General features: G+C 34.3%; 1 protein-coding gene across 3 annotated transcripts in view; it reads right to left on the minus strand.

Annotated features, from left to right (window-relative positions):
• LOC110466175 (potassium channel subfamily T member 1-like) overlaps positions 1 to 23,807 on the minus strand; it is a 39,034-nt gene that overhangs the window by 9,393 nt on the left and 5,834 nt on the right. For 2 of the 3 annotated variants that reach the window (XM_021522526.1, XM_021522525.1), the window contains exons 2-19: positions 17,387 to 17,469; positions 14,338 to 14,434; positions 12,441 to 12,524; positions 11,612 to 11,720; positions 11,318 to 11,392; positions 9,058 to 9,138; positions 8,577 to 8,680; positions 7,620 to 7,806; positions 7,086 to 7,250; positions 6,224 to 6,360; positions 4,901 to 4,964; positions 4,247 to 4,355; positions 3,774 to 3,882; positions 3,067 to 3,216; positions 2,461 to 2,672; positions 1,368 to 1,527; positions 695 to 800; positions 13 to 185 (exon numbers count right to left, since the gene is read on the minus strand). In XM_021522526.1, coding sequence (XP_021378201.1) covers positions 13 to 185; positions 695 to 800; positions 1,368 to 1,527; positions 2,461 to 2,672; positions 3,067 to 3,216; positions 3,774 to 3,882; positions 4,247 to 4,355; positions 4,901 to 4,964; positions 6,224 to 6,360; positions 7,086 to 7,250; positions 7,620 to 7,806; positions 8,577 to 8,680; positions 9,058 to 9,138; positions 11,318 to 11,392; positions 11,612 to 11,720; positions 12,441 to 12,524; positions 14,338 to 14,434; positions 17,387 to 17,469 — 2,205 coding nt within the window. The remainder of the gene's footprint in view (positions 1 to 12; positions 186 to 694; positions 801 to 1,367; positions 1,528 to 2,460; positions 2,673 to 3,066; positions 3,217 to 3,773; positions 3,883 to 4,246; positions 4,356 to 4,900; positions 4,965 to 6,223; positions 6,361 to 7,085; positions 7,251 to 7,619; positions 7,807 to 8,576; positions 8,681 to 9,057; positions 9,139 to 11,317; positions 11,393 to 11,611; positions 11,721 to 12,440; positions 12,525 to 14,337; positions 14,435 to 17,386; positions 17,470 to 23,807) is intronic. The other variant, XM_021522527.1, reaches the window with a different exon arrangement.

Below are 23,807 nucleotides of genomic sequence, written 5' to 3' on the forward strand. Positions count from 1 at the left end.
AAGTAAGCTTACCTTTTTTGCAGGAGAAGAACGATTGGTCTAATATCGTCCTTTTCAATGACGTGTGAGCGGAGAGGGACGAAGAAGTTGACCATCCCTACACTCTCTTCTTCGGCTGCAAGGATGACCAGCTGATTACCATTAAGGTCGTGACGGGCGTTTTTGTAAGCACAATGACCACAATCCTTCAACATATATCTATCAGTTAGATCATGGCAATATATATAAGTTACTTACATTATAATCCTAGATTACTACATACACGAAGATTCTAATATATTCAATGTAAAATGCATGGCTGACTAACTATATACAAATTATTGTTACCAAGGATAAAAAATGGTTCATGGCTATCTTAATAGACATAATGAACATTTTACATTGGAAGAACAGCATATAATCATTTGAAGCACTTGTTCCAGATATGAAAAAAACGAAATCTAAGAATTAAACATGTAAATATATTAATTGTCATATAGGTAAGTACTTGCAAAAAGTTTAAACGACATAAAATTCCTGCAATTTTTAATATCTCCCAAGAACTCAGAATCCATCAATGTAAGTAACTACACCGATCCTAAATCAATCTTACTGCAAATTCGTTCTGATTCTGAAACATATTGGTTTATTCACAAGATAATCGTATGTATCTTAATTATAAGTTGTTCGCAATTCACCAGGTATTTACTCTTACCTTGCCCCACTCTAAACAGCAGTCTGGTCGTCTAGCCTTCATCACGTGACATGTAATGGAGGGGTTACTGGAACACAGCGACGATGGGGGCGGACCAACAGTGGTGCTTAAATACAATTAGGATCGGAAAGCATTCAGTATTGTCTCACTTTACAAGAACAATTATTTTTCCATTTCATAAATGTCATAACCAATCACAATACATAGGGAGTGTTAGGATCGGGGCCCCGAATCCACTCTCTTTACAGAGTGTAGAACAAATGTGTATGGCAATCATAAAAAGGTATAACTACGTTAAAAAGGTGGTAATCTTAAAGCGATTTCGAAAAACATAATTTCCAGGAAATGTATATAGGCAATGATAATGTTCTAGTACTTTATCGTTAAGAAATATTTTTAAACATACTCATCCGTTGTTTCATGATAGACTAATGTTAGATTGTATATTAAGTTCGTGTGTTATAATTCAATATGTATATATAATCAAAACGCTAACGAATCACCTTATAATTGCCCTTTTTTACCAATAAATCTAGTAAAAAGACAGACACTTAAAATGCAAGTATAACATATCAAATATATTGGATATTTTTAGAGTCGAGTAGTGTTAATTTTTAGATTTAAAATATTCGAGGTTTCAACATATAACTTAATTGATAAACACAACATTTACCTGTCTTCTGAAGACGAACTTACATCCTCGTTCGTACTTTGGAGACGGTGATCTTGTAATCCTACTTCCCAAGGAGACGACACAATACCAGGCTCTCGTTCCCTGTACGAGATATCCATCACTGGCTGGCGTGAGTTATCGTTCGTGTCCCATAAATTACCTAGATGAACAAGAGGATGCTTTATTCAAATGTTTATTTGTCATTATTATTTTTAAACAATAACAAACCACAAAAAAAAGATAATGAATATAAAAGGTAAAGGAAAATGGACTCGCTTTATGAGTTATAATCGCGAAGATTTTGTTTGATTATTATTCTTTGTCTTTTTAACTTGGAAATATTCAACAATCTTTATAAAGGATAAAGCAAGAGCAAAAGTATTTTATGGCTAAATTTCCCAGGTCAGGTTGTTCATATGTATGGCTGTCCCAAAATATGATACTAATATTAAGCTTCGAAATTTAATGGTTCCGAGTCCGCCCCTCTCAGCTTTTTTGTTTTTGAACAACTACAATTCTTTAAAACGCATAGCAACATGCGATTATACTGAGACACGTTTTTGAAAACAAAACAATCAAATATTTCATAAAAGTGACATTGGTAATGATATAGTTTCGCTTATTTTTATCCTTAACCTTACTAAGGGCAAACTAGGCACATATAGTTAAGCATCAGCTTGTAGGAAAAGTGGACAACGCATGAAAACAGACATAAACCGAGAGGATACTACCACATGAATGATTTTGATGATTGCAAAAGACTCGACTAGCAGGAATGTCACTTCACCTATATATGTAGAGCAAATGGAATATTAATCAATAGTCACGGGTTCAAGGACGTAGATTTTCATGAAGGAGAGGGAATGTCATAGTGATGAACTATCTTGTCACTTGCTTATGACTGGGATTGAGAGGGATGTTCTCTTTTCGTGTTTACATATTATAGAGGGGATCATGTCATATAGCACCACCAGTGAAACTTTGACGGAGATGTATTTTATCTGATGGAGGTGACAGTGTACATATTTAAACGTCACACATTATCTCTTCACTGGTTGAACTAAATGAATCTTTATTATATAAAAGGGATAACCTGTAGTTCGAATACCATTTTCTGCATTATTGTTTTCTCTGTTGGTAGAATCAAATCGAGACCATGACATCACAGCCGCATGCTCATCTGGAACATCTGCCATATAAAACAAGCAATCGAAGTCCCGTAGTTTGTATCCGTCTCCTGGATTGAGTTGCAGCGGGGACTCGTGTCTGGTTCGGTCCTGTACCGCCAATAAGCCCACTCCGTACCTGCATTCAACGGAAAAGTTACTGAAGTAATATTTGTTCAAAATGAAAGATACGATTCATAAATTAGGGAATGTAAGATGTGTTTTTTGGTTTCTTCCCCCTCCCCCCAACATCATCATGCGTACTAAAGCTTGGTTTTGATATCAATTGATATGCTTTACATGATTGGGACAATCAAGAACAATGAATAACCAAAATGAGCGACAGAAAATGTTAATACGTAATATAAAGGGTTTTTATAAAGAATGGACCGATTATTGTGGTATTGGACCCTTATACTTCAGCAATATGCTGCAATATATTAATCAATTCTTATGATACATATTACCATTGAACCAAATATGTTCCTCCTCATATGAAGGTGTGACATCTATAATTATTTACTATATCTTACCTTTTATGTGCATCAGCTGAGGCGAGAGTGAAGCTCCAACCTCGATAACGTCCAAAGATCTTACTCTGGTTTAGTTGTATGTGATATAGGGTGTGGCTGGAATGACTAGCATAAAGCCGTTGCCATGGTTCTGTTCCGATAGACGCTGTCCTTGATTGGGTATAAGGTATTATGTATATATTAAGAAATAAGGACCGATTTCTGTTCCTCACCTGCACTTTTCTCATCAAACCTGGTATAGGTGACATTGCTAATATGTATTATATAAAACAATGTCGGTCATACAATGAGAGCCTTATAGGTTATTTTTTCTTATTCTATTTAAGTGTGAAGAACAGAGGGAATTATTTAATGTAGAGTTATAGTATTATACCACAATTTATGTCAATAGAACAATGCTAAATAGATGTTTTTAATGAGAAAAAGGAATAATCAATAAGAAATAAACAGAAGATATAAAGCGTACAGATTTGATCTACGAAAACGAATTATCCTGCCAATTTTGCACTTGCGAATCAATAAATAATTATGATAATGTGCTAAAAGGCATGGCTGGAACAATCAGTATATACATACTACAGAAAGATAGTGTACCTCAAGGTAATTATGTTAGATCCATAAGCCGAAGACCACGTCTTTTGATTGATATGTGAAAACAAACAACAAACTGGAAATGCGACTATACGTCGTTACTATGCTTGACTTACTCAACAGTAGTGGAATGCATCAACAGGGTGAGCATCGTGGACAAGCCGGGGTTTAGACAGTTGTTGGCTAAAATGGCAAACTTCAGTTCATCTGCGCATACCACGTGATCTTCAGATAAAAGCCGGTCATTTAAAATGTATACATTATTTGCATTTAAGTTTGATTGTCTATTTTGTTCTTTATTAACATTATTTCATAAATTATAGTCGTATGAAGTGTTTAATAGTAGTACATTTGACACATGTAGGCAATATATTTTCTTTCAAGATTAAAAAAACCCGATTAATTAATGTTAACTTTAAATAGCAGATACGTATTACAATTAAAACGTACAAAAGGCTTTCCAGTAATTCAACACAACCATTAAACATAAATTAAGTTGTGCCTATGCTAAGACAAGTTATATCAATATAATTGAAGAGATATGTCATTATTAACATCATAATTGTTTAAAAAAAATATAATGTCTTACCTGCTTTATTAACGTGCATTTTATTCTCCAGATGGTGAAGTTGTACGTACATCTGACAGTGTGGCGCAAAGTCCCTAACCGCCCAGTAATGCATGAGAATCAACTGGTCCTTGTTAAAAAAGGAATAAAATAGAAAATAAACAATGTTATCCGTTTATTTGGAATTATTTCTGAAATATTTATTTTTTAGAGTTTATAGCATAGAAGTTTGTTTGGACATATTTCCTTCTATATGAATATATATGAATAATGACGATATTTTTGACATCCACAATCCGTTGTATTAACAGAATGGTTTTTTGTTGAAATATTGAATGTCATTTTTAGTATTTTTCAGACAGTTAAATTCAATATGATCAGTGATTTTAAGTAAATATTCTATTAGGGTTATATCAATCACATAACTTGTATCAATGCGTTATGCATTCAAGTATTAGATCAGAACGAAATAAGTCAGACATACTGCCCGACCTGCTTCCGAGCCTGCCTATAACCCATACGAGCTGAACAGGTAGAGTTCAACGTCTCTAGCGAAGTAAAAGAACGTATGAGAAATCTTATCGACAGCAATAACCTGCTATACATGACTATTTATAACTGTCAAAATTTGTATCATTTTAACCAAGTGGGTATTAAACTACTGGATATCCTTACAGATTGATGTGTATTGTCAATCTCTGACGGTTGTAGGATAAAGCAGGCATCCGCGTCGGCCAATCTACAACACCAATCATAACCAAAGTTCAAATGAAGCAAATGTATATAATGCAACAGGGACACAGTCGGTAATATGCTACAACATCGATAAGAAAAATAGCAACTATCAAAACATGATAGCAAATTGGAAACAACAATACTCGCAACCGGCGAATCTTCAACGCTTGTAAGACAGAAACATATTTCTGAATTTTGTATTAACACAAAAAAGTTTACTGAACTAAAGCAAGCTGTCGAAAGATATTTAATCAACATTCATGACATCTATAAAGTCTTAATAGATTAAAACGGTTCTAGTATTGTCTTCATCTGTAATTATTCTTATGTACATTTCTAAGGTTAAGAACTTGGATTTTGGACAAAATTATGTTCGATACCTGCCTTATTGTTACTTGCAAATGTATATTTGCATTTATCTTAAGGGTACCGTGCTACTAATTTTGTTCTGTTTTCTTATCGACATGGCATTTCTTATTTCTCTTACACAGCAAAAAGTATTAATTTTACGTTAACGCCATTCACAGAAAGTGAAACGTTTCAAAGATATAAAATATAAAGTAATCAAATTTAATATTCTTACATGCCGTAAAAATGTCGATATCTACATAGTGGTCAGCACACGCAGAACATACGGAGTAGTGATGATGTCCATGCTTAAACGTGGTCAGCCTAGCAGGCAGACAGAATCGGCGAGAAAAGGTTAAAAGCTGGAAGCTGATCAACAACGCAATAAAGGGAAGGTATGCATCGACGAAGCCTTAGACTAATGGAATGCACCTAATGAAGAAAAATGGTTCGTCCACTACAAAGACTTGCGAGGCTTTTGCTTGCAGGTACAAACTGAATCGGCTAAGCGTAACAGTCGGCAGGTCTATATTGTGTAAGCATTACCTCTGACCTAGTCGAGGATATCATCGTTTTTTGTTGGATATTGCTCTCGGCATATCTCGTGTATATGCGTATACATAATGATGACGTAAGCATGGCCTCATCCTGCTTCCGGTGAGAAAAGTTACCGTCAGGAAAGGATTCCCACGCTTATACTTGACATAAATATAAGTCATTGAAGTTTTAAGTCGTTTCAAGTCTTACAGTTAGTAAGGAATTTTATAACTTTACACTTAGAAAACATGTTACATTATTGCCGTTTGATTCGCTTACGTGATTTTGTTTAGCGAAACATTCAGGTCATGTACAATAGATATATTATGTTCGTTTAATTATCTCTTTTGTATACCCAATGCAGACAATCGGACAAACCTGCATCTCTGGAGATCAGCATCATTGAGCGCAGATCCTTGCATGTAGATGACGCGATGTGCCCACTTTGGATCCTTCAGGAGTATCTGTAAGCTTGTGTCTCTCTGCTCAGAGCTCATAAGTACCACCGTATGATCCTAAGATGAATGAGAAAATGCCATCTTTCTCAAAATACATACTGTTACAATTCACTCTTTTAGATACAATCAACACTAGGCTAAATATAAATTCCAAAATGATACAATATTCTTTAGGTACAGTCGCAAACAACATAGAAAAAATATATGTCTTACCGTCAATACACAAGAATAAATATGAACTCAGCTATGACACAAAAACACAACAAAACAAAGTGACCATATATGGTAAAGAGCTTGGTGTCTTCCATCGAAACGTTAAATCAATGAACTGTTAAAGTGAGAATGTATGCAAATGTTCGCGTTGTGATTCTTTAATCTGATCGCGATGTGAACAGTTAGCAACAGTTTTTAAATGTATATAATTTAAATATATATGACTCAAGATTATCTAATACTTTCTATTCAATATAGTATCGATAGTTTCGCTCTAATTTACTCATGAACACGAGCATTTAAACACCACGAAAACTGCAATGGTTACAGTATATGTATCTCACCAACAATTCCCGACATAGTAAATGAGACTTTAAACCTGTTATAGACACATACATCTATAAATGGAAATCAAACCATTATTGTTATAAAGATAGTATACAATCATCAATCAGCTAGCCATGTTGTATAGGGAGATTACGGTTATAAAGTCTGATTGAATAACGAACAACTAAAAAATATGAAAATGTCAAATTTAATAGTTTTGGTAATGAGTGTTTCTTTAATACCTCGTTTTGGGGGTGAGCATAGAACTCTATGAGGAAGTTGAGTACACCTTCCGCTGATATACGGGGAGTACATAAAACCACGTGCCGATTTCCTTGTACTTTATGCTGATTGTATTCACCGCCTGTCTTGCGCATCTCCTTGAGTGCTGACGTTACTCCCTCTACCTGAAATACATTGATGAAAGATAACATAATACACATGGTTATTTTCATGCATAAGTGTGGTATAAAACAATTTACATGTACGCTATCAACTCCATAACAACAAATTTATTCAACAAAATATTCTTAAAATCTTTAGGCAAAAGTATTGCCTTTGTGAATCGCATGATGCTTGAAAGCAATCAGATTTAATTTAGTAATACATCTTTACTCATAGAATCAGTAGATCAGTTAAATAGTATGATAAACCGTGAAAATAAAAACATCACTAATATAGTTATACAATCAACATTTTAAAGTTTCAGAAGCATGTGTTGTGCTCATCAAATTGCCTTGTACGTCTTTCACATAGTAAATATAGAGTTCATTTACCTGTCTTGGTATGAAGGCGAAAGCCACACCGATCATTAAGGTCATAAAAAGTTGTCCAAGCCAGGTGTCCGGGGAAATGTCACCGTAACCGACCGTGCTGAAGGTCACGATCACGAAGTAAAAGGCCTCGAACATGGTAAGTTCTGCTCCACTGCTTCCCCTCTGTATGTGTTGTATGCCACACATCCTGACGAGGGGCACCAGACATCAAGATAGTTCGTCAGTGCAAAATACTACCATAATTCCCTCATCCTCGATACTCCAAGGGTTACGCTCACTTTCGCCCTCTGCACCCTGGTATATGTCATAGCAAAATCGAAGGTGCACGGTAAGCTATTTTAGTGGTCTTGGGTAGAAAACCTGCCCAATCGCTGGGCTGATACATTACCTGTCCTTTAAAGATTACAGAGGAGCGACACTCGACTTCAAACCTAGTCAATGTTTATCGTTACGCGACTTCGGGATTCTTTGGGTGTACATTTGTACATCAAAGGATCGAACTAGTCTTCTTGTCTCATCAACAATGTGGCGCACGCTGAGCCTTTAATTTTGCTATGATATATTTCAGGGGTGTGCAGAGAGCGTAAGTGAGCGTAACCCCTGGAGTATCGAGGATGTAATTCCCTACGCTATAACCGCAACTGACAAGACCCGTGGGAGGTAGAATATAGTTAAGTAAAGTATTAACAGATACATGTAACCCAGTCAGAACGACTGCCAGCGAGTAGTTCGTTGAAGCGACTCATCGACATACCCCTTCATAACGCCAACATTTCTCTTGGCGAACGGTGGCAGTATTTTTAGATTTGCGGTGGTATATCGTGATTATACTGTTGCTAATTTCGATTGACCAGTCATGTGCCTTGGTACATGTCAAATGTGTACGAATGAACTTTTACTTTCATCTTAGTATGTCATGCATGAGCATTAACTGTTTTGTGCCAGTTTTATACTCACGTTGTGAATATCAGGCTTGATAGCGTGATAAGAAGAAGTGTCATTTGATGGGTCAAGGTCACAGAGAGTGTTTGACAGCGTTGCTTTGTGAGGTGAAGGTCAATCTGTAATTACAATTAACAATATACTAGCAAGGGTAAGGTACATAATTAGGTACAAATAGTCCATACCCGCTCATTATCAACATTTTATACGAAGACAGCTTGAAAATTTACAGTCATGGTGTTTGTTTTAAGAAATCACGCCCAATTTGATAATTTCGCCTTTTCTGTTGCATGTTCGACAAAAACGACCGAGTGTGGTCCGATTGAACGCACTTTGTTTTCAGTGACATTTTATCAGTGACAAGGGATGTATTGTATGTAAACTGTTTAATACTTGTATCAATTTAGAATTGTGTTCGTATGTAGAAATAACTTTCTAGTTGTTGAAATTGATCTTTTTCGAAATGCTGAATGAAGATCGTTATGAGTGTGCTTACAAGTAGATTATGAACAACACGACGGACAATCCAGCAGGCCAAGAATCCGGGCAGGAACAGATTTCCTAGGGCTGGAATGAACTTGTGACAAAGACATGTTTTATTGATATCATTAATAAAATGAAATAGCAAAACATATTATCCGGTCATAAATTAAGATTGAATATTCAATTACCTTAAATGAAAGGTGGGGTCAACATTTAGCCACCACTTCGATTTCTTTTATTCTTTTGTCATATGTAGATACATAAAAAATGATCAATACCTGTATAAATAATTATTCATAATTACTACTAATAACCGTAGTGGACCTCCTTGCATAACACAAGGTTAAGTGACGAGGGAGTCCTAACAAAATGACTGATAAATGTCACAGGCGAATGCTATATCGGAAATGAATTATGATAGTGTACAGCGTATAAAATTACTGTTATTTTGTTACTAAATATGTCATATTGGTATACATGAAATAAGCGTAGTGATACTTTTCACATAATCATGGAGATTTGATTATTAATTTATATTATTGTAAATACCGATACCAATACTTTTTCTGTATCATGCCAGAACACTTTATTATATTACGCATTTTTAATGTTATATTCAGTAGTAATAACTCATGATTATGTATTCTGCCAAAGTATTCTTTCCTTTGGAGAACTACGTAAGGTTGAGATTGAGCTTTAGACAAAGCTATGCAATGGACCAATTTCAACGAAAGTTTGTACATATGATAACTACATGTACCACCTGAAGTTGTGCATCCGGGTATTATTTTTTCATTCTGACCTTTTTTTACAACGTTATGGCCTTTTGTTGAAAAGTCCTTGTCCGGACATTGCCTACAAAACTAAGGGGTCAATTTCAACGAAACTTTTCAGATATGATAACTACCGACCCTTTAAAAGGGAGTTATGGCCCTTCGTTGAAAAAACCTTTGTCTGCTTTATAAACTTCTGGGGCGATTTCAATGAACGTCAACAGATACGGTAATTACTCCATGATGTCGTGCATCAGGGTAGTTTTGTTTTCATTTTGACCCTTTTTAAGGAGTTATGGCCCTTTGTTAAAAATCTTTGTCTTGACAACTTTTCCTCAACTTCTAGGACGATTTCAGCAAAATTGGTTCATGCTAGGTAACAAGATTTGGTATGCAAGTATATTTTGGCATGGGTAGGGAGTACAGGAAGTATGTCCGTGACCTATATACTTAACTAATTACTCTTGTGAGACTATAGATTGCTTTTCAATGCTTTGCCTTAGTTAACCTTTAGCTTACAGTTCTGGTTTATATAGGAGCGGAGGTATTAGTGAGCCATTGGCTTACAGTTCTAGTTAATAATATTATTTTGCCTATTGCCCATTCAATTAAACAAAATATGAAGGAATACTGTATTACATTATTTTATATCGCTAACTCTAAATAAATAAGGTAAGGAAAAAATCCACGTCCGACTCACCGTACAAAATTTGTTTTAACACATTTAATTTCTGTGATCTTGAACGAAGGTCAAGGTCATCAACGTTTACAAAACTGAAATCCATTTACATGAACAACATACTTGCCAAATATTAAGACCCGAGGACCTTTGGTCATGACGAAACATAAGTTAAAGGAAAAGTGGAAAGAAAGCTATGGTTTATTTTGTGTTGTTGTTTTAGTCAAAAGTGTTATTTGACAAATTTACCGGTTGTCAATTTTTTTGAAATTTCTGATGTTGGAAGACATTTTCAAAAGCCAACTTTTTAGCAAGTATAAAAAAAATAGACTTGTTTTAGAAGTATGTACATCAACGTGTCAAAAATGGAAATGTTCTCATTAGTAATGAAATTCTGCTTAAATCTTCAAAGCGAAAGAACAATTCTTTCTTGAAATAGTGTAATATCCGGTATCAAAATTACAGTTGGAATATGTTGCACATGATGATGATATACTTTTATAGTAATTATGTCATTTAAATGCTCTAGGAGGAACTGTGTTACCGCACTTTTAACATTCACACAGGTGTAAGTCAATGAGGTCCCATTTATCATAAAATGAATTCTGAAACTAATTGTTCCTGATTTAAGCTTCCTATACCAATACCTTTTTGGATTTATCTTATTTTGGAGTTCCAAGCAGGGGCCGACGCTAATGTTAAATCTCCATAAGCGTTGATCCTACCTTTGTATAATTCGACTTTGAAATTACAAAACATTTTGGAAATGTTTCGAAACTCAGAATTCTGAAAATGTTTGTAATTTTAAAAAATGGTCTTACTGTCAGCAGGTAGGGAAGAGTGCATATCCAATCCAAAAGGAGGCCTTCGTGCGAAAACTTACGAAAACGGGTACCCTGAATTAAAAAAAGGAAACACTCGAATCAGTCTAGAGTGAAAACATGACTGTGAGAGTTACTGAAAATGCTGCGTATTGTCGTACATCCAAACAGATGCAATTTTCGTAAAATCATCTTAGCATCGATAAAACATATCACACATAAGTACAATGGAATGATTTTTCTATTTCACTTTACGTCTGTTCGCTCATCAACATGCGTCCTTATCATGGATACCTGAGGAGTGATGTACAGGCTAAGTATTCCTCTGAGAAACCATAAGCATGACAGTGTAATCTGTGTAACCCACAGTACGAACGGTCGCCGGACCCACAGCAAGAGATACCTGTAACATATACTGCCGCACTATACAAATGTATTGGTTATATTTACATTATATAATGAACAGATTGAAGGTCATTTTGACGATACATACATGGACGATCAGAAGACGGGTTTTATAATCACTACTATAAAAATGGCCTATATTAGTATCCTTAATCTGGTGGATTTTTGTAACACACAAAAACAGCTCGGCTATTTATGGTACGCCTTAAGTACATAAAATGCACATTATATATACAGGTACATGTATCATAAATAAAATCAATAAGAAATCATCAAGCGTTACCATGTAGAGTTCCGACCTTAAAGTGAAATGGAGTTAAACCATAAAAATGATGGAATGCACTTTCCTGAAGCAGGACGAGCGGGAAGAACTCGAGGCAAACAAGCGGAATTAAAATTCATTATAAACTAAATCTTTCTCACTGCAGGTAAACCACTATAGAGCTGTTTTCTTCCTACATCGGTTCCCTCACTTTCCTCCGAGTCTGGCCTCATTCCACTATTTTACCTCAGAAAACTGCTTTGGCGATTTATTTTTTATTTTTTATTTAAAGCTATTTATGTTTATGTTTATATTTCAGTTTGTCGATGAAAAATAAGATCAAGTTTAAACCAGCATTAAACATCAAGAAATTAAACTAAAGCTTAATGTACTATGTTGTATCAATAACTGTAGAGTAACACTAGGGTATACTTAGAGAACATTAGGATTACATACCAGTTGATGGCGTTGGATGAAAATGCCATTCTGTCCGTGTCCTTGGGTAGCTGTACGGTGGACACTGAGCAGTGTATCCCTCCACTGTTGGAAGTAATTGTCACATTTATGTCAAAACTAGACAGCAATCACGGTAAACATCGTTGATAGAGACGAGTCATTGATTAGGAAACGGTAACTAAATCAGACAAGTTAAACGAAGGTAAGAGTATCTATCTTTTAATCATGGTTATCTTAAAAATATTTTACCAAACACTCATCAAAACCTTACCAAACACTCATCAAAACCTTACCAAACATTCATCAAAACCTTACCAAACAGTAATCAAAACCTTACCAAACACTCATCAAAACCTTACCAAACACTCATCAAAACCTTACCAAACACTCATTAAAACCTTACCCAAAATCTTACCAAACACTCATCAAAACCTTACCCAAAACCTTACCAAACACTCATCAAAACCGTACCAAACACTCATCAAAATCTTACCAAACACTCATCAAAACCTTACCAAACATTCATCAAAACCTTACCAAACATTCATCAAAACCTTACGAAACATTCATCAAAACCTTACGAAACATTCATTAAAAACTTACCAAACACTCATCAAAACCTTACCAAACACTCATCAAAACCTTACGAAACATTCATCAAAACCTTACGAAACTTTCATCAAAACCTTACCAAACAGTCATCAAAACCTTACCAAACATTCATCAAAACCTTACATAACAATCATCAAAACCTTACCAAACATTCATCAAAACCTTACCAAACATTCATTAAAACCTTACCAAACATTCATCAAAACCTTATCAAACATTCATCAAAACCTTACCAAACATTCATCAAAACCGACCGATATCATGGTCCTGAAGATAACACAAACATAAATGCAAATACCCCAGTTAATACCAGTCACAAAGTTAAACATGTCAGTAATTGTCTTCGATGTATACCTTCAATTTTAATGTCTTAAAGATAAAAATTCTTACATGACCTCAACTGTCACTGTTCGTAACATGAAAATAAATATACATGTATATCAATGAAGTATCGCATGTAAACTGTCACATAAATAACAGATATGGCATGCATCGTTAAATGAATAGACATGAATGAATATGTAGCCCCCATTCTGTATCCACTGTCCTGAATATAAATCATTGTGAAGTTAGCAAAAGCTGTATTGAATTCCCGCTGAATGCGGCAATACATAATTTAATATTAATAGATCACAACACTTCTATCTTTGACGACTACCTGCCTGTGTATTATATTGTACAAAAAACAATTCAGAAAAAGAACGAGACCCTTAATCTTACCTTCACAAATACCACATTGGATGGTATAATTCATAACGAATTATATGAAAAACAAAAGAAACCTACATCTAACTCTCACAAAAGCACTCCTAAATGCTATAACGTATAGCAAATCACATGTATGAGAGGGGACAGACACAACACCAAACGCCCACAATAAACAACACCTGCATTTTGAAATGTATATCAAAAATTGTCATAAAGAACAGAAGTTACATTAAAAAACAAGAACTGATTTGAATGTTTCTCCAGTTACAATCAATCTGTCAATTACATTTTTCAGGAAACAAAGATTTCATAGTTCCTTGCCACCTCGGGTTAATAACGGTATGATTTGAATATATTCTCCTCAGTGTACATGCCTCTGCTTAGGTTATATAGGTTATATACTGTAAAATATCCATACGCTAAAGTCTATTTATTATTTATTTCGATAAATAGAATATATATTTAAGAATCATTCCATCGCTAAAAAATGCTAAATCTCGATAAGTGTAAGAGACACAACTCGAACTTTCCCCCACGCGAAAATGTCCACTGATAGAGTATACGAAGCGTTACTTACCATTGGTAGCTAATGTAGTCATCCAACTCTACTCTGATGACATACACCAAACATAGGGTAAAGGTCACAGCGAGGTCAAACAATCTAAATCCTAGACCTAGGTCAGACAAGAGATGCACATTAAATCATTTTATGACGTTTGTTACAAATGTAAATAAATGATATGATTGGATAAGTCAGAATAAATATGAATTCGTGTAACGTACCGTTGTATTTTGTATCAAAACACCATTACGTGTGCAAATTGAGACATTGACATTGGAAATTGTACGATTTCTTAAAGATAGCCTATCTTGGAACTTTTCCTTTGTTAAACTCATGTTCAATTAGAGAATTTTGAAATATATACATTTTTGGGTTAAAATCCATAATGATCTAAGTTTTGATCTAAAGAAACCTGTTTAACATGTAAAATTGATGTCGTAGTTATATTGACTGAATATTTCACTAAATTGTTCTTCATATACATGAACATGAATAAGAACATAACATATGTATAGGTCAAGAAAAATATAAATACATATCTATAAGCATACATTGAGACAGCCTGACATAGGTCAATACTCGTTAACTCACATGCACGGCAGTGATCGTTTGGTAATTTATATTTGATTTATAAACATGTATGGTATTCTAGTACTATGGTACCTTTATGTAAGCGGTAGTAAGGTGAAATGATGTACATTGTATAATGGTGATGTGGTAAGTGGAAGTCAGTAGTATAATCATATGTAGGTATATATAGGGCTAGATACGCTGTTGGCCAGGATAGGCAAGGTTCTCATGCGGGTTGTGATGGGGAACATATCTACGCCAAAGCTGTTTCCGCATAGGGCTCACATGAGAACATATCCCAAATTAATATATGCTCTTGGAACGTTCATAGAGGCATAGAAAATAAAATTATAGATGATAATTTTCTTAATATTTTTCAAGATTCAGATATAGTTTTTTTTAGTGAATGTTGGTTAAATAATTTAGATAATGTCAATGTTTAAGGTTTCGATTTTTTTCCACCTTTTAAGAGAAGTAAATGTAAAGGGGATGGCATGATATGTTTATTTAATTCATGGCTGACAGAGCATATAACGCTGAAAGAGGTAGTATCTGACAGTATTTTGTGGATAAAGCTAGATGGCAAGCTCTTTTTTGACACGGTATTTTTTCTGAGGATGTACATGTAGTTGACCTACAAAATATGTTGGATTTTTTAATCACTTATTCTCGACGTTGGAATTTATCTGTAAATGTAGACAAAACAAAAATAGTTGTTTTTAGGAAAAGTAAACGATTGTATCCAAACGAGCAGTGGATTTTTGATGGTAAAGCTATAGAAGTGGTAGATCAATTTTGCTATTTAGGTTTGGTTTTTAATTATAATTGTAAATTTACCATTGCATTGAATAAAAATGCTGTACAAAGAAGGAAAGCTTATTTTCTTCTTAATCGGAAAGCGAAAAGATTTTTGTTGCATGAAAAGACCAAGTTATCTTTATTTGATACTTATATATCATGTATTGTGAATTACGGGTGTGACGTATGGGGTTATAGTCCTGCACCGCAGATTGACAATATACATTTATTATTTTTGAAAACCGTATTGGGTGTCAGGAAAACAGTAAATAATACCATGGTGCATTTTGAACTTGGTCGTTACCCTTTGCATATACAGCGTAGGATTGCTATTGTAAAGTACTGGCTGCAAATATTAAAAACTAATAACTGTATTTTGAGGGCCTGTTACGATGAACTTTTAGAGCTTTAAACCAGGAAACCAAATTGTAAAGCAAATTGGGTTTATCATCTGAGACGTGATTTGTGTACGTTGGGTTTTGGAGATGTGTGGTTGGCACAATGTGTACCAAATGAGAAATCTTTTTTATTATTATATATACAACGCATAAAGGATATTTTTATTCAGGAAATGAGAAACATATTCGAGACATCTTCAAAATGTTTGTTGTATAAACACATTGTTGACAGTTTTGATCTACAATGGTATTTTACAAAACCGCTATTCAGAAAAAATAAATGTATTCTTGCTTAATATAGATTGCAAGCACATAACCTTAATATAGAGACAGGTAGATATAATGCAGTTCCTCGCAACCAGGGATTGTGTACTTTATGTGATCTTGGAGATGTCGAGGATGAGTTTCATTTCATTCTTATGTGTCCTGTGTTTTTAGAATTAAGAGTATCGTATATCAAGCCATATTATCGTATTCGTCCTTCTGTGTTTAAATTAATAGAGCTACTGTCTAGCAAATTTTTTAAACTTATTAGAAATTTAAGTAAGTACTTGATTCAGGCAACTGTTAAGAGAAGTCGTATATTATGAAATATAAGCTGTATCAAATTCTTGCTATAAACGTTTTGTTACTGTATAATGCGATTGAGATCTATGTCTTTTATTTCACAATGAGTTATAATCTCATTTCATTAAAGAATATATAGTACTCGTTCTACCTTCATGTTGAGGTGGTATGATTGACTTTGAAGTTTTGTTATTTCCTAGAAATTTGGTTAGATTAAGGCTTTATTTGTACTATTTCCTAAACGACTAAATTATGCTTCATAAGAGTCCGCTAAGTTACCTTAGGAAAACCTTAAAGTTTTCCAAAACTTATGCCAATTTCATAATTTGTAAATATTATGTAAGGAATTGAATCTATTGCATATGTTCTCCGCCATTGTACAAGATATTTGTAAAGTATTTATCTATATGTATATTTCTGTACACCTATATGCAATGTGCATTTGGTAATAAATTGAATTGAATTGAAATGAAGTATTAGTGTAAGCACGAGCATGGTATAATGGTATAATTGTCTCGTGGTACATGTATCTGGCAATGGCAGTATGGTACACTCATGTATATTTATAAGTGTCCTGTGTCCAATTGGTAGTTATTTATATAATCATGTCACTGTATGATGATAAAATAGTAAACGACAATAATGTCGGTCTATGTTTTTAGGTTTACACACGTGTAGGTACAGTAGCAACAATCGACATGTACTGTATACTAATAGTTAGAATTACTCACGTGTAGATGGTTTTCTGTAGAATATACGCCTCAGTCTTCCTTTAAGGGATAGTTCGTTAGAAAAGAATTTCCCATGCGAGGACCTTAAAGATGACAGACAAATGAACAAACAAAAACGACATAAGATATATATCCAGTTCATAGTCCCATCTTTTCCTTCCCTAACACAAATGCAAANAACACCAGCGATTCTACATGATAATAAGTGTTCATTAATATAATTAATATCACACATTAATATTAAAATCTACTTATTATTCATAAGACAGTATAAGGAAATAACCGGGGAAAGCACACAAAACGATGAATGAACTTTATTTTGTAATTCATTTAATTTGATAACATATATTATACATTATTTCAATATTATCGCAGATTTATGAAAGGGACAAAGTAAACATTTTTCGGTAAGGGGAGATGATAGCTGAACTTCATCCAGCTTTCACATGTCCATTACCCTAATGATATTTTTATTTCAATGTCAGCAACTAATCAGTAAAAGTGTTACAATCATTTTCCCTTCTTTTTGTAGAACATTCTGTATTATACACACAATCGTATATCAGTGTAGTTGTAAGTTGAAAATGGGAACAAAAACAAAACTAAAAAGCAGCACAATATTGAAGGAAAGATGGAATTTACCTTTGGTTTGCCTTAGTCAGGAGATTAATAAATATAATAACTTAAGCTTCTCCAATATCTTAGGATTTCCAAATGAAGCCACATTACAATATTCATGTTTGCATATTAAGGGCGTTCATAATATGATCATGTTCATATCTTTCCTCGCTTCAACCCTCAGTAACAGCATGAGGAACCAGATGTGAGAGGGCTGATATGGGCCAAATTAAACAACATGAGCAACAACATAAACCGGGTGTAAGTGAGAAACGGATATCAAATGAGTTAATCCAGAAGTATAAAGGATCAGGTGCGTGTCAGGAACCTATTGTACACGACAGGCGGATGTAGCGCGTGTTGGGCGGATAAAACGCTTGTGGGCTTATATGGTCCCGTTTGGAATATGTCCATATACAGTTTGCGACACCGCACACACAAAACAACCCATGTCACTGACAAACACATGACAGAATGATATAGAAAGTGAAATCAGCTTTCCAAGTGTGTACATTTTCCATTGTAGTCTTTTTTTTTCAAAATAGCTTTCCCTTTCCTGAGAGTACATTCTTGTTTCCACCAGACAGGTTTTTACCTTTTCGCAGTAAATTTTATGTCCACGTGCTTGCTCCAGATATCACGCTTTCCGCAATGTTACTGAATGTCAACGTAAAGGACAGGTTTGCGAGCCTTGTACGTTGATAAAGAATACAATCATATTTTACGGCCGCCATCATGATTAAATTGGAAAATATTCTATGTGGTTATCAACCTTTTGTATATGCTCATTTCTCCTTATTTGCGACGTGACACTTCATTAGTTTAACCTATTAACATGGTGGGTGTGGATGCCTACCCCTCCGGAACACATGCTTACCTTACGAAATTCACTTGTTTTGTTGTTGTTGTATATTAAATTAAAATGAAAAAATATCATATATGAAACCTAGTAGTGCCTGATAAGGAGTACCGAACTCTCTTTGTCAGTTTACAATCATCTCAATACGTGCAAGAACTAAATAGGATTTTGTTTCAAATTGTCTGTAAATGTTTACGAATATATTTTCCCTATAGCACGTTTTATAATTATAACCCGATATCAACGACAACCTTTTCACCCACCTATCCTATCATTATTTTTATAACATACATTTCTTTCGACATCTCTTTTACCATGAAACATTATCCACATTTTCATTTCGTAGTGTTAGTTTTCAGTTGTTCACGTCTGATGCCGACGACACCGGATATTGAGAACGTTATTGCACGTTGCTTACACGTGTACCTCGTGGCATACAGTCAACAAAAAGGTCGTTTGGAAGAAAAATTAACATAAGGGTTATTACAAACATGAATATCGAATACCGGCTCCCTGGTGTTATTAAATTAACTTGTATGCATAACTTAAATAAAAAAAAAGTGCGCACAAATTTTGCACAGAAAGTCGATGGTGAACAAAATCGTAGATGGCGCAAACTCTTCTTGCTATGACATTTAAGAAACCAGATGTGGCACTATCACATCGTTATACAACTTTATCGTTTCTTCTACCTTAAACACGAGAGTAAGGGTTCTCGAACCACTGCTTAAAACTGTAACTATGAATTTGAAACGTTTTGTATAAGTAGGACAATAGCTTTAATCAATATTTTCTGAAAGAAAATCATATTTTGATTAAATTTTAAGAAAAGTATCTTTAGTATGAAATTCAAATTAGTGATAAGTGTTTTTTTTAGTAAATGTGTAATGGGGGCCGATCACCATTTGAACCCTGGACCTCTTATTAAAATACGGTCACCCTTACCAGCTGATTTACCTAACCAGCGGTAGCTCTTTATCCTACCATTCCAAAGTCAAAGAGCCATTGTTTGAATTAATATACATATTGTAATTATTTAGTGTGTTCCGTTGCATCTTTGTCCTGGTTCGTGCAAAGACTCATTTGTGTGACGTTATCATTATTTTCTGTTGTATAGATTAGACTATTCAACACTTAGTCGGTGAATGCTTCTAGTAACGGATAATAAAACAGCGACTAAACGTTGTATCATTATCACATTTGTACTATTGGTTTTCCCAATTGTATGCAATAAACATGCAATTTAAAGTGGTAGGCTTATTCTAGCACTTATCGTGGTTTTTTTTAAATTGCGCTAAATATATTTGTAAAGAATGCACAACTTAAACTTTCTGTATAATGTTCTTTATTGAATAAGTAGTGATTGCACCTTATCATCAATGCCCTAATCTGTTGAATAAGTAGTGGTTGCACCTAATCGTCAATGCCCTAATCTGTTGAATAAGTAGTGGTTGCACCTTATCATCAATGCCTTAATCTGTTGAAATGCGTCAATGTAATAATGTATTTTTGTATGCCTGTTTAACAACCAGATGTATAACTGACACTGTAGGAATTCTTTTTTTCATATGCTGTAAAGCGCCTCAGAGTAATTTTGCAGGTTATATAGGGGGCTATATAAATTTTGTACTACTGTATCATTTTAATAATGCGTTTCAATTTGTGTGCGCTAAAATAGTATGCTTCCAGTAACATAAATACCATGTTCGGAAAATTTAATTAAAAAAAATAAAATTAAAAAAAATAAAATATAAGCGAACGCGCGTTATTCATTTTAACTGCAATCAAGAATGCTGCTTAATGCTTAAATAACCATTAGATAAAACAATGTTTACATGTACATAGAGACAAGCATCCTGGATATCCAGAGGTTAGGCTCACTTTTGCTCTCTACACCCCTGCAATATGTCGGGCACGAAGGTCTTTGATTGGTGTCAGGTAACAAAAAAATGACCAATCGCTAAGATTACAAAGGATAGATTCCCGACTCAAAGCCCTTTCAATGTTAACCGTTGCGTGACCGCGAGATTCTTTTGATGTACATATATTACAGGTATATTACACGGCTACCGAGCGCATAATAACTAAAAACATGGCGTATTTGTGTTCTCCAGACAGATTCACATATTTCAGTATCTCTTATGTCAACAAACTATATAGATAACATGTATGGAACGGAGCAGACGACCTAGCGACATTGTATATGAGTATGTATTGATGATGTAACAATATAATTACTGATATTCTGCATGTACATAAGTGTGTCTGAACAATATAGGTAGCATTATAATTACGTTAATATATCTATATCTCAAGGTATACACAGTATTAACTATCAAAAATGAAAATATTACGCACTATATTGAATAAAGTATGACATAAGTGTGTATTTATGCATAACATAATAATTACTGAGACTCTACATGCATATAAGTTTGTATTGTTACCTATATTAAGTAACAATATAATACCGCATATGTAACTAGAACACTGACAGATCAGTAAGTGCTCCGTCTTGTGGCAATATATCCCCCATAATCATCAAGTAGCAATCTGCTCATATACCTGAGCTTGACGTTTGACATTTGGAGTTCAAAAAGAATCACAAGGAAGCAAACTATACATTTTTCATGTACTATGATGTGTTTCTTGTTTCCTTCCACCTCCATATTTCCTGGGCTAACAGAAATGTAAATACCGGTGCAATACTCATTTGTTAGCTTTGGTTTATTTCAATTCACCTTAAATACCTCCTCCATCAAGAGCCAAGGTCAAAGTCCGAGATCCACTTTGTCTTTGACCTTTGGACCCAAATAGCATTGACCTTTAATCCAGTGACCCTGATCTTTGGTCAGTTGACTTATTCTTTAATTTTGACCAACTTTGCTTCATCATGTCATAACAAAATGTTCATCAGTGAAAATATGAAAAAATTTGACCTTGACCTTTCAACCTTATGACATTGACCTTTGACCTTGACTGTTTACCTCAGTGTGTCTCTTTGTTTAATTCCGACCAACTTTGCTTAATAATGTAATACAATGCTCCTTTGTGAAAAGCTACAAATTTGTTGACCTTGACCTTAACCCAGTGACCTTGACCTGATGACCTTGACCTTTAACCAGTTGACTCCTTGTTCATTTCTGATCAACTTTACTTCATCACGTCGTAACAAAATGTTCATCAGTGAAAAGATGCAAAATTTGACATTGACCTTTGACCTTTGACATAATGACCTTGAACTTTTTATGAACTGAACATCATGACCAAGTTTCATGTAAATCGATCAATAAATACCAAAGTTATCAGCCAGAAAGAAAGTTTGTGGACAGACGGAGGGACAGACATACGGACAGACAGATGGACAGACAGACAGATGGACAGACAGCAGAGTGATTAATATAGGGCACCCGTTTCTCTGATACGGGGCCCTATTTATATATTCAGGTCCCTAATTATATATCCATGTATACATTAGATATTAAATATTATCCATTAAAATTTAAAGCATTTCATTGAAAATTGTATGATGGTAATATAAGTACGATGAAAATAAAAAGCAAAATGGAGTGGTAAATTGTTAGTGAAATGTTCAATATGAAAAAGTTCACCCCACTTTCTGACAAAACTCTAGGAAGAATAACGACATTGTGATCGACTCTAAACGGAGGCACTGACTAGATTGTCATTGGATTTACAACGATTTCAATCAACACTTTCAAAAATGATCTTAAGTTTTGTCAAAACAAAACGAGTAAACAAACAGGCAAGTGTCTTCTGTTTCATCGACTAAACCCGCCATTCCGGTCAAATACAAATAATATAACGCCTCCAAAGCGAAACTGAGTTCAGTGTGAAATACTTACTAACTAGCATAATAAAAAATATAGACAATTCGATTACACGAGAAAAGCAAATGTTGCAGTTAGTTCACGATGGCCTCCATTAAACTTCCCCATAGTCTTTATTAACCTGCTCCAAGCTCTGACCTGTACGTTTGTCCGTCAGTAATCAAAATCCGTCGCGAATAATGATGTGTTGAATAAGTTCTGGAATACCAAATTAACTGCGACATGAAAACACCGTTTTAAGGAAAGCAGGGGTTTTACTAACCAGAAAGGGAAAAGTTCACGATCGAAAAGTCAAAATTGTTCCGCTTATCGTACAGCTCATTAGTAAGCTTCTTTCCATAAATACTTTTAGTAAGTTTGTATAGATTCATTCAACGTTCTGGCTAAAGAAAGAAATATTTTTGTGTATGAAATATCACAAGCCTATCTATTATTAATCACAAACAAGATAAATGAGCAAGTACACGCACATCTTATAAAGAGGACCTAAAGGTTCTTTATCAGAAATATATCTATACATGTTAATCATTTATGTTTAGTGTAGACTCGTACATACTTGTCTACAAAATATGTCAACGTAACTATATATGTACAAAACATATGCATTACGTGTAAGACATATTTACATTAGCATTGTGCATATTAATAAAAATATGACATAAGTTAATATACCGATACTGACACCATGAATATAAATGGTAAATAGATTCGTATTCATTTGGGAGACAGCTTAAAATTGATATTAGAAATTGATCGATTTCGTTAACAGACATATCAATATAAGTACTAGAGGTGTTGCTCCATAAGAGATAAATAGCAAACTAATGATTATAAGTAGGGGAGGGATTTATATCAATAGAATACCGATAAAACGTGGCCTAATATAAATGTTAGGCAGATCAATACAACTGGGAGACAGATTAAGATAAATTGGAGACGGCTTAATTAACATATTTTGGAACGAATTAAGATAGATAGGAGTCGAATTCACATAAATAGGAGATGGATTAAGATAGATTTGGGACGGATTATCAATTATTATAGTGTATAGATATAATTATTTTGAGAGACAAATTGATATAAGCGGAACACA

This window comes from Mizuhopecten yessoensis, unplaced genomic scaffold (assembly GCF_002113885.1).
Source record: "Mizuhopecten yessoensis strain PY_sf001 unplaced genomic scaffold, ASM211388v2 scaffold11123, whole genome shotgun sequence".
Taxonomy (NCBI): Eukaryota; Metazoa; Mollusca; class Bivalvia; order Pectinida; family Pectinidae; genus Mizuhopecten; species Mizuhopecten yessoensis.